This window comes from Lonchura striata, chromosome 14, assembly GCF_046129695.1.
Source record: "Lonchura striata isolate bLonStr1 chromosome 14, bLonStr1.mat, whole genome shotgun sequence".
Taxonomy (NCBI): domain Eukaryota; kingdom Metazoa; phylum Chordata; class Aves; order Passeriformes; family Estrildidae; genus Lonchura; species Lonchura striata.
This window is the reverse complement of record NC_134616.1, coordinates 4,930,600-4,943,185: the sequence shown is the minus strand read 5'-3', so window position 1 is coordinate 4,943,185 and position 12,586 is coordinate 4,930,600. Positions and strand designations below refer to the sequence as shown.

The following is a 12,586-nucleotide window of genomic DNA, read 5'->3' as shown; positions in this document are numbered from 1 at the left end:
AGTCCTTGGTCCTGGAAGGCCACACCTTTAGGAAAACTCCAGTGTTTAATGCAAATCATCTAACCTGACAACAACAATTCCTAAAACACAATTTACCTCACATTCTACTATACGTAATGGCACAATGTAAAAATCCTTGCAAGAAAGCTCACCTAGGAAGTATAAACCCCAAACCCAGCAACAACAACCCACCAGTGAAAGCTGGATTTTAAAAACAATCATCAGACAACCCAGACTTCAAAGTTAAATCACAACCCCAGAAGGAATTCAAGCATTTCAGCGAGGCAAAGTCACTGAGCAGCACCAGCTGGAATTCCTGCTCTCCCTAAAAACCCTTGTCTCCATCCACTTTTTGCAAGGAAATGGGAAAACTGGTGCATATGTTTGTTTTAAAATCAGTTTCTCACGGGTGATGAGCTCTTGTCAGACTGTTTCACCTTCTGCAAGAAGCAGTGTGACTTTGTAATGAGGACCTAGATTTTGCCCTCATCACAAATCCGAGCAGGGATTGGGTACCACTCACAGGAGTTTCATAGGAATGCCAGGAAAAAAAACAGTTTGCTCCCACATGGAAAACACCTTCTCAGAGAGTGGCTGTGTGGCCACAAAGAGCCTGGACCCAGGAAAAGCAGCAAAAGCACAGCTTGTTCCAGCTCTGGGAGCTGCTGACCACATGGAACTCATTTCCAGCACAAACCATCATCGATTCCTGACCTCATCCCAGTGCTGCTCTTTGGCAGGCCCAAGGTAGCTGCATCACCTTGACTGTGAATTTCCACCCAGCTGAAATGCTTATTCATACTGAGACTGTGCTGAAAACCTTCTGCTTCCAAATTCTGTCTTGTTTTCACTAGCAACAGCTGCCCACAGAATGATTTCCAACCTCAGGTTAGAGCAGCTCTTAAAGAGTGAAAACAACTTCTTTCTAATCTGCTCTGAGCTGCCTGCAAGAAGAAAAAAAAAAAAAAAAAAAACAAAAAAAAAAAAAACAAAAAAAAAAAAAAAAAAAAAAAGAAGTAGCATCAAAAGCAGGTTTATCAAAGGGGAATCACTCCCAGTCCTGAGGTACTGCATGACCAGTCTTTCCACTTTCTGTCTGGTAGAGCACAAAGGGAGCCCTGAAAGTTCCACTACAGCAAAAGCTGCCCAGAAAGGCTCGAGCAGTCTCTCCTCCTCCTCCATGTCATCCTGCTGGCAGCAGGAAGCTCTGGCAGTGTTGTCCCTCCCTGTCCCCCTCCAGCAGATCACCACAGCCCCAACACACAGGCACCACATCCCTGGGAAGGACTTCCACAGCTCAGCACTTTCCCAGAGACTCCCCCAGCCAGAAGATGCCCAGCTCTGCACAAACAGGCTGGGAAAAGGCAACAAGGATTTCCTGCTCCAGTTCCACCATGCAGGACCTTTTATTTTGGATTATGGACCACAAAGTCCCATCCCAACCACATTCTCTCCATATTTGTGGTGGAAAGTTTAAATCCTTATCACTGGAAGGGAACTGATGTGAGAATACTCCTGGTTGCTCATCCTAGACCTTATTTACCACTTTGTACAGGTACTTAAACAATCACTTCACTCCTGAATACACATTAATGGGTGTCTTTTACTTCAGTCCAACTCCTTCAGCAAGTAATTCCAGAAAAGTCCATCTGCCTGAGCCAGTACAGTGTGAGAACTCACAGTTATGCCAAAATACCAAAGAGGTCAGGCACACTTCTTCATCTTGTACTTAAGACACACACACTGCAGCACCTCTGGCTGGCACCACTCACCAGGAGAAAAATATCCATTTTGCACAAACAGACACAGCATTTTCTGACCTCCTGTTAAGGATGAATAAGGAATCCCAAAATCAAACTCCTGCCTGAAGTCAAATCCTTTTTTTAATATTTATACACATTTTCCTCTCCTAGTAGTAGTTTACATAGCTACACCAAGGACTGTATTCTTCCAGGAATCAATACTTATATAAATGATTTCCTGCCTATGAAAGACCCTTTTCCATATAATACCTTTGCATTTCTTAAAAAAAGAAAAAACAACGAGGAAAACACCCAAACAAAAAAAAATTATTCTGTTCTTTAATTCACTAGTTACCAAGCAAGCAGCACAGTCCTTTGCCATGAAAGCATGACAAATGCTGAAGTCCAATCTGCCAGGATGCCTCATTAATAATACCACATATTCCAAAAACACCCAGTCTGATGAAAGAATTGATCCAAGAATCCGTGCAGAAATCCAATCAGAGGAGTTGTGCCCAATAAATCCACAATTCAGACTATTAGCAATCCATCAGCACAACTGCTCACAGTAAAGTAACTGCAGAACCAGCCTAAAATAATAAACACACAGATAGGATAGAAACAGAAAGCTGCCAGCACCATCCCTGCTTCTCCAAAGGGAGGGAGGATCCATATGTGAAAGGACTCCCTGACAAACCAGGACTCCCTGACAAACCAGGAAAATGTATCCATTTGCACAGAGATAAAATGCCCTAAAAAGAAACAAACCAGGATTTACTTTTATGCCTGCAAGAATCAATTTTTTTTTTTTGCTATAAAAACAGTTAATGAAAGTTCAAACCATACAAGGCAAACACTTGAGTTTATATAAAACAGAGCAGCTCTGTGATGAGATGTAAGCTGAGAGCCCACGTATATCTGAGTTTTATATAAGTTCTTTATCTAATTGTATGGACAACTGAGGCTGAAGGAACACAAATGTTGCTTTGGTGATTATTTCCTTTTTGGAGAGGGATGTTGCAAGCAGTCTGTTTTCTGTCATAATCCAACTGAAAGGAATTCTTGAGTCAAAGAAGTTCCCTGGGAGCCAGACGCTTTGCTCTGGCTAGGATTCCATGATGACTCCAGGACTCCATGCTCCTGAGACCATGCCCAACCTATCTTACAACCACGTGCACATATTATGGACACATATCACCAAAAAATACTCAAGCCCACTGCCCTTCAAACAAGCATGCAAAACATGGCTACACACACTGTGGAAAATCTATGCCTGAACAACACAAAAATTATCCTATTGTCAGGGAGAGACCTATTTTAGATTAATTCATTATGAAATGCCAGAGAAAACATTAATGCAAACCCAGAGTAGTGTCTTAGTGAGAGGAACTTTCTGTGGGACAGGAATTAATACAGAGGGGAGAAAAGAACCTTTTATGGACTTCCAGACTCACCCACGTTTGGTGGTTTCCCGTAGTTCACCGGGAGTTCGGGGGGTCGGCCCCTGTGCAGGGCTGCAAATGCAGATCCTTTCCATAGTGTGTGTCTGAAGTCTGCACCAGCAGGAATGACAAGAAATCATCAATACATTAAATAATCAAGCACCATTCCCCAACAGCCCAGAATAAGATCTGTTTGATTAAACAGTTTGTCAGATTCCTCATTTAAAGAATGTGACTCTGATTTGCAGTTCCTCAGCAGTGTCACTGTAAATGGTTTCAACTTATTTTTGCTTAATTTGGGTGATTATTGACTTTAAATCCATGAAGAGAAAAATTTAAATGAATTTAAAAAACTTAAAATGAATTTCAAAAGTGGGTGCGCTTTATATTGAGGCCCAACTGAACTGTGCCATATTTTCCTTCTGCAATGGCAACACTTAAAGCACCTCTGCTTAGGAACTGCACATTTGCGATTTCATGTTTTGCTGCCTAAAAGTGAGAGAAGTGAGGATTTTTTCCAATAAATCTGTTTTCCTGCAATATGTGGCAATGTGCCCTCCTTTCAGATTGTTTTCTGCACCCCACCCCCCCCAAAAAAAAAATCATTGTTTTAAAGTGAAGAGTGTTCTCTTTAAAGACTCTCCAGCCCGCTGCTGCCAACTGGCCTCAGAGAGGCTCCTCTCTAGAACAATAGTGATTTTTCTGAGACTGTTCAAAGTGCCTCAGAAATTAGACCTGGATTTCTTCCATTTCTGGCCATCTGGAGGGAGAGAAATGAGCTTCCACGGTGAGTAAGTGCTGAAACAGAAGGACACTGCCGCAGGTTGGTGGATCTGTGTAGCACCATGTAGATCTCTGAACATGAAGTGCACAAGCTGAGGTGACTCAGAGACTCCTGAGAGCACCTTCTGATTAAACCCCAAACTGCTGCACAGAGTATTAAATGATACTCATTAAAAACAGCACTCAGACTTCCTAAAATAGATCCATCCACCTAAACCCTTCTGTTCCCCTGCAGAAAAATGTTTATTTTCTCTTTACATTTTGCTGCTGTTTCCTTCTAAGCTGCAAACTGAGTGTGAAACTAAGGAATGTTTCTCTGCAAACCTGAATTTCTGCACCTAATTACAGCAAAGCACAGGCAAAACAAGACTCAGTCCCAAAACTCTGTAGGGAACGTGTTTGGGAACAGCTCATCCCTCCAGGAGATATCCAGTGGATCAGCAGATGCTCGGCAGCATCACAATATGACTTCACAGGATGCAGGGAATTAAGTGCTCAACTGCCACCAAAACAGGAAGGTCCTGCTCTGCCATCCCTCCTCCTCTCCCAGGATGATGCTCCTCCTCCTGTGTCACCTCCAGCCCTGTGATCCTTTTCCACCAGCTCATTTAATTCACTACAACAAATTTTGCAACATCTCAGCTCTCTGAATCAGCACATCAGAGGATCAAGGAAGTTCTGGCTCCTGCAGGGAGGCAGTGGCAGGGGCACGGAGTGAGGAGGGAAGGAGGAATCACTTCAATAGCAGATGGCTTTCAGATCTCTTTAGTTCTAACACAAAACTGCACTCAGGATCATTCTCTCAAGCAGAGTGAGTTTTTCAAAGGGAAAAGGACTGGTGCTCTCTTCATGAAAGGAATGGGGGCTTTTAAATTAACTTGAAGCAAGGAGAAGCAGGAATGGTCACTAACGAATCAGCCTGGCCGTCTCCTACTCCCTAAAAGCTGCCCCAAAAGCCACCACCCTGACCTGTGTCTACACAGCCAGGGAGCCAAAGAATGGAAAAAAACAGGCTGAAAAGTAGCCCAGCTATGTGTTTTTTGACACAGATGTGTGCAAATGTATATGGAAAAAATGGCATTTTTCAGATGCATCAAACCCCTAATCCCATTCACATCCTTTAAACAAACACCAACACATTGGGGAAGGAGGCAGAGGAAGTAACAAGATCAGGCAACTGTAGGCAAGAATTGCTTAAAATGGCATTTTCAACCCAAGAAAATACATCCAACAGGGCCAGCAACAACTGCATTTTAGAAAGAAAAAAGCTGGCAAGCACAGGAGACAAAGCAGGGCTAATGCAAACACACAGATAACCCAACAGGAATGGCAACAAAAGGGGGTTAATGATTAAAACAGAATTCAAGCCCATATAAATTGAGAATCTTACCTTTTGCTGCCCTCAGGAGAGACTGACGCCCGACACCCAGCAAAGTCTGCACCCCCAGGACACTCTGGGGGATTTCCTTGTCCAAGAGGGGTCCAAGTCTCTCACAGATCCTAAGAAGATAATCTGGAGGGATGTGTGCATTGACAGCCACCTAAACGCACAAACAACACAGACATTTGAAAACTGGTTTCTTTTTCCTTCTACTGGTAGCACTTTGCTTCATGTTTAAGTGTGAAGTTGCTGCAACCAAGCATAAAGCCCCTGAAAACCCCCTCAACATTAACTATACTGCATTTTAAAGTGGAGTGTTGCAAAAGCCACACCAGAAATTTCAGGTTGTAACAGCTTAATTGTAAATTTAGGATATCCCTTCATAAGAAACAAAACTCCCCAGCGCAGTGCTCTGCTCAAACAACTTTTTAAAGCCTTTTTTACCTTTCACTTAATTCTCTTCCCATGTTTTGTTTAACTGAAACATCCTTGCATTGACATCACTGTATGAAGCATATGTGCAGAAGAATAAAAACCTTAAAAATTACGTAAAATCCCTAAATATTACCCTAAAATCAATACTCAGTCTCCATTCCCAGCTCTGGGAGTAGGTACCTTTAAGACCCACATGTGTAGGCTCCAATTTTGTCATGTTGGGAGAACATCCTTTATTTTTCCCTTTGGACAGAGAATGAATGACAACAGTTTTTCTAACAGTCTGTTCAAACAACAAATAAATTGTGCCTCATTATCCCAAATGTCCTGCACTGCCTGACTCCTATATTTACAAACTGGCAGGAAAAGCTGCCCATCAGAGCTCCTTTGACACAGGACACACAGCTCCATCCACCTCTTTTCATGGATCAACACCCTCCTGCCTGCCCAGGTTCCAGGGATGTGCCCAGCTCCCACCCCAGCACACAGGAGGGAGGGAGTGCCAGGCACCAGGAAGGAGGAGAAGGTCTGTAATTCCCTCAGCCCTGCTGCCAAAACATTGCACAGTCAACTGTGTCATCAAACAGATTATTAGCACACGTCATTGGGAATTTTTTTAATCTAATTGGGCAACAGCAGTGGAGCTACAGGACCCAGCAGAGCCAGGCAGGGCTGGAGAACGTCACCACCTTCACCATGAGCTGGATCAACACCATCCCATAATTCACATTTTAACAAAAAAGAAATGGAAAATGTATCTGATTAAATGTACAAATTACCAGTTAATTAAATATGACTAAAAACTCTTCCAGTGCGAATAGAACTCTGGGAGAAGAGACAGGTCCCTCACTTTACTCATTCCTCAGTCACTGCTGGTTAGAGAATCATCTCATCAATCATGATGATTCTAAAGATCCAAAATCATCATTTTTTCAGTGCAGGAATGAGAAGCCTGATGAGTGCATTACCATGTTCTCATTCCAAGAATTTTCATCCTGTGAGTGAGCATCAAGAAATGATCCTGTGAATGCTCTCCTGTTCTGACAGGATTCCCCAGTCATTTTAGCTTTTTTCCCTAAAATCAGAGTTCTGAAATTATATTGGCACATTTCCAGTGGTAAAACCAGCGAAGTTCAGTGTATGAGCATGAATTGTCTCTCACTGTAAATAATGGCATAAAACAGAAGTTGAAATGAGAGAAATGGGTTATCCAAACTTTGGTATTTGCCTCTTATTCTGACTCATTCCTGAAACACTGTAAATGTGTTTATGCTACAAAATATTTTATGATGCTGCAGTATCCTCCCTTCAGCATGTTAGATTTCTGAAAGGGAAGTTCTAGAGAGAGAATCTGCAGTTAAGTAAAATCTGAATATGAAGTTCTTACTTCCGTCTCTGATAAGCACCAACAAGCCCCTCAGTCACCAACTGCCAACACACAGTGATGTATCAACCTCAAGATTAAAAGATCAAAAAGACCAACCTAGAAGCTCTGAAATTTTGCTTCCAGAGCACCAAAATAACCCAAACCATACCATTCTCACTGGTAATGTAAAAAATCCAAACCATTTTCCCAGTGCAGCACAGCAAACACTCCCCTTTTCACACTGGAGCTGGTTTGGGAGTTTCACCATATTCTGTGCCTAGGAAGGTGCTGAATTAAGCCTGGCAGCAAATATCCCACTGCAGAGACAGAGCCCAAGGTGTTCCACAAGCAGTCCTGACTACCTCCAAAATGGAAAAGGACTTGGTGGCCTAAAGATGAAGGCACAGTTTTATAGGGAACAGCAAAGAGCAAACACTGACACACGTGGGGCCCGACAGCATTCCCTGACCACACTCCATTCCCTGCACATTCCCTTGTTTCTACAACCCACAACAGCCCCAAATAAGCAGCCCTCCTTAATCTGAATATTAGCACTGCTGTTACTAACAAGCAGCTCCATAGGCAGGCAGAAAGAGCAGCAAATGCTCCTGGTGATTTTTTTTCCATAATAACTTCCAGAAAAAAAAATGCTTAAATCACAGCCCAGAGCTAAACGAGCAATTCTATTTTCAGTTTCCCAGAAGAACTTGAAACAAAAATCCTTCTTTTCACCTCTGAGAGAGTTGTAAATGGATTTTAAGTATTTTTCTAGAACATGAAGCTGCAAACATCCAGCTGAAAAAAACAACATTTTCCAGATCAGATTTTCCTTAAAAGAAGGATGGAAAAAGGCAAAGGTACAGCTACACCTCTTAGTGTGTGCTCATCCAAATCCCACGTGGCAAAATGAAACAGCAGCAAGGATAATATCAGCTCCTCAAATATATTAGAGAATATTTTGAAATATATTTAGAAAATAATCAGAAAACTGGAAAAAATTAGAGATGAGTAATACAGGCCCAAAACCATGCATGTTAAAATAATGCAAAGCTAAAAAATGTGCTAAGTGAGAACAAATGTTGCATCTTGGGATAAATCATAAAGAAAATATGTTTTGTTGCCTTGGGATGTGAAAAATCCTATAAGAGTTAAAATATGAGAGCACAAGAATGCAATAGAACCAGATGATTTCTCTGACACAGTAACCACACAGGTACAATGAATCTAAAAAGTAAAAGATTAGGTGAAGCCAATCTATTCTTTTTAAAAAACTCTCCCAGTCCTGACTGCTTGAGCCAGGCTGAGATAAGCTGCTCCAGTGATAAGCACAAGGAAAGAACTATTAGTGAAGTCACATCAGGGCTGGGAGAAATTCAACCCCTAAACCTGCTCATGGTCCTGTGGTTGGAAGCATCACCTCAGAGACCTCGAGCAGAGAGTCCTCCCTGGAGCTGGGACAAGCAGCTTCTGGATCCCTGAAACAAAATCCCCTGGTGTGACTCTGATCCCCGTTTGGACAGCGCCCTCAGGCATGGGGTGGGATTCTTGGGGTGTTTGGGCAGGGACAGGAGATGGATTTGATGAGCCTTGTGGGTCCCTTCCAAGTCAGGAGTCTGTGATTCTACAGCAGCTGACAACTCCTGCTCTAAGGAAGGTTTCAATCAACAGGGAACAAACAACCCAAAATACAGTCTTTGTGATTACTACTTAAAGTAAGATGTCTGTTGTGCCAGAGGTGGGAAGAAGGCAGCTCTGGGAACCATCTCTTTCGGGAAGCCCAGTGGAACATCTCTTCAAAGCACAGATTTGAGGCAGGAGCTGCAGGCTGGAATGAGGCAGCGACGCGGCGCTTCGGAGGCTGCTCTGTCCCCATTCCTGCTGGGCAGGCCCAGCTGGGCCTCAGCAGTGCATTTCTCTCCTCCAGGTAGTCATCCAACACTTCTCTCATTTGCCAAAATAACCATCAATTAAGAATCAATTGACAACTGTATCAAAAAGCAGTGGAGGAGGCCAAGAGGCCAAGGCAGCTGAGCAAGCAGGAAATTACTCCTGACCTCAAACAGGGAATCTCAGCAAAAAGAAGCTCAGACACTGAACCTGCACAAGATACTAACAATATGCAAATAGATTGGAATTAAAAAAGCCTTTACCCACTGGGGTCCCTGGAGAGAACAGGTTGGAATGACCATGCTACCAGATGACATTTTCCTGAAGTGACAAAACCGTAACATCTCTGCTCTGCTAATGCTGGGATTGGCAGGATCTATAAATACCAGCACCTAGGACTCAGGGCTAGTTTTAAATCAATGCAGATGGGCAAGGCAGGAACTCGGAGCCAAATCCCATAAGCTGTTCCATACCAGCACAGCCGCTCATGGATGCAAATTCCCCACTGTCCAACAACAGCTGATTTTCTGTTTTGCCTGGAATTACATGTTTTTCAGCACAAAGACCAAACCAAGCTGAGCCAGAACACTCAGCCTATCAGAAAGTTCTTAAAACCAGAGCAGAGCCAGTCACCTTTATCAGGAATAAACAAAGATAATGTGGAACAGCAGGTCACTGGAGACTGTGCTGATAATCGGAGTCGTTCAGCTCAACTCATCTGTACAGCAGCTGACTCCACACCGAGCTGCTGTGGTTCATTTAAAACCAGAGCACTAATTGCCTGCAAGTTGGACACACTTCAGACCTTCAAAAGGCTGGGCTGGATGGGGCTTGGAGCAACCTGGTCTAGTGGAAAGCATCCCTGCCCATGGCAGGGGGTGGAATGGGATGGGCTTGAAGGTCCCTCTCAACCCAAGCCAGTCTGGGATTCTGTGATTCACGGACCCTCCCCTTTACAAACACATCTCATGCCTCAAGACCACCAGCAGTCTGTGAGAAAGTAAAGCCACTGTGGAGTACACGTGGAGAATTCAGCCTGGAGAATAGGGAACTGAGGGGAATCGCTGGGGGCTGCAGCTCCTCCTGAGGGACAGCTCCAATTTCTCTCCCCGAGAGAGGGAACAAGACCCAGGAATGGCTGGAAGCATGTCAAGGACATTTAGGTGGAGATCAGGGAAAGGCTCTTCCCCCACTGAACAGGCTCCCTAGGGAATGGACACATCCCCAAGGCTGCCAGAGCTCCAGGAGGGTTTGGACAACGCTCCTAAGGATGCACAGGGTGGAATTGCTGGCGAGTCTGTGCAGGGCCAGGAGCTGGACTGATGGTCCTGTGTGTCCCTTCCAGATCAGGATACTCTGTGACTCTGTGATTACCTACCACATGCTGCAGGCAAAAAGTGCTCCAACATGAAAATAAACAGGAAAAACAAAGGGAATACAAATGCACATAAACTTGCGTTCTGTGTGGTTTTGCCCCATAGGTACAATTCTTATTAGTTTGTCTTAAATCACTCGTCTGCCCTGTGATACCTGATATTTAAAGTAAAATATTAGGTTTATTAAAAAAAAAAAAAAAAAAAAGGAACAAAGACATTTCAGTGAGCTTTCAGATCTTGCCTAAAAACTTGAGTGAAGTGGGAGTAAACATTCCCTAGATAAAGACCATCCAGTGGCCATTGGGCTGTTCCATCTTTATCACTCCCAAAAGCCCAGGAGCAGTAACAACAGACTCAGTGGTCACAGTGCTGGCATATTTTCTGAAAAACACCACTTGGAACCTGAACAGCCACAGCTAGGATGGAAAACAAAGCTGAAACAGCAGAACAAGAAATACTCTGTCTGAATATTGGGCAAACAAACAAATCAGACTTCTCCGGGTTGTAAACTCTCATGAATTCAATTACCTGCCTGACCAGAGTAGCTGCACCACCCAGCTGAGATTGTAAACGATTTTGGGTTTCTGGCTGTAAAAAGTAGAAAAGGATAGAAAAAACCCGTTTACCTCCAACTGCTGGCACCTCCAATTTAATTTGGGTTCATTATGTGCCTGAGATAATTAAAATGAAGGTTGGAGTGCTTTGTGTCCTTCACAACCCTGGTTCTGTTCTGATCATTGCATTCAGACATCCAGCCAGCCCTGAAGTCGAGGGGCTCAGGTTAATAAACAATCATATGCAGCCAAAAGTCCAAATTCCAAACACAGCAAACCCTAAGCAATGAGGGAGAAAAAGCCTTTCTTCAACATCCTTAACATTCTGAGGATTCACAGACAGAAACTCAGCTCATCCCACCTGGCATCAACCTGCCCCACTGTAAGGATTCATTTATAATCCTGGTCCTTACTGTAAACCATGAGAAAAAGTTAAATAATATTATATAAAAGGGCAAACTAAAAGCATCGATTAGTGCTGATTAGTTTAAGACAAAAAAAATCTTAAATTTAATTACGATATTAGTTTATACAGAAATAAGAAATTTCCCATTAACTCCAAAACTCACTTCAAAACGGTTTTTCTCCAGTTTCTGAAATGTTAAAGAAAAGTACGTTTCAACATGTTCAAACACACATTTAAAAAAAGATTTTAAGGTTTCAAGGCTTTTATATCTGTGCCACAGAGAATAAATAGAAAAAAAGTGTATGTTAATCAAAGTGATAGGCAAAACCACTCTGACACCAGACCTCATAGTGGCACTGCTAATATTCCTCCTGGATATTGGGTGTAGTCCCACGTTAAACCTGAGACAGCCCAGTTAGATTTCAGATTCTCAAGAAGACCACAGAGCACCAAAATTTATTGACTGCAGAACTTTATGTCTGTTCACTCAATTTACAGTGCCAGAATTATCCACCAGAGGTATGAGGAAGCCCGGCTTCCACCTGAAATTCTGAACAGGCTTTAGAAAGGGAAAGGCAGCGGCACCAAAGGTCTCCTCTGGGCACAAGGAGTTCTGTCCACACCTGAGCTCCTACAATGTTGCTAAAGTGGAGACAGATGCAGAGGAGTTTGAGCAAGAGTCACGGCAAAATCCCACGTCACTGTTGCTCCACGGAGCCGGGAGAGGCCAGGACGTGCTTCCCATTCCTTCCAGGTGAGCTGCCAGCGCTGGGCACAGGTATCAGCGCCACAAGCGCTGTGGGGAAGTTTACAGCCTTCCAACTGCAGAGTGCTACATCAGCGCCACACGTCATTGCCCACAGCTCCCAGAAATGAAATCAAGGCCGCCTGGGCCCTTTGGAAAAGGACTGGAAGGGCTTTAATGTTGTCGCTTTCACAGACACGTCCCGGGGGGCGCGGGGCCAAGGGCCACCTCCCACCGCCGGCCTTGCGGAGGGACTGACCTTCCTCAATGACACACATTCATGGGGTTTCGCACCCAGCAACAGCAGCCACCCCGTGCATTTCACGGGCATTTAACAGCCACAACACCACACTTCCTAACCCCTCCTTTCCTGCCTGACAGCAGGCCCAGACACCGCGGAGAGGGGCGGGTTTCGCGCAGGCCGCCGCAGGCCGGGAATCCCTGACCCAGCCCGGCAGCGCCGGGCCCG

General features: G+C 44.0%; 1 protein-coding gene across 1 annotated transcript in view; it reads right to left on the bottom strand.

The window, feature by feature from the left end:
* BRWD3 (bromodomain and WD repeat domain containing 3) overlaps positions 1-12,586 on the bottom strand; it is a 49,851-nt gene that overhangs the window by 35,907 nt on the left and 1,358 nt on the right. The window contains exons 5-6 of the mRNA XM_021537734.2: positions 5,358-5,508; positions 3,197-3,295 (exon numbers count right to left, since the gene is read on the bottom strand). Coding sequence (XP_021393409.1) covers positions 3,197-3,295; positions 5,358-5,508 — 250 coding nt within the window. The remainder of the gene's footprint in view (positions 1-3,196; positions 3,296-5,357; positions 5,509-12,586) is intronic.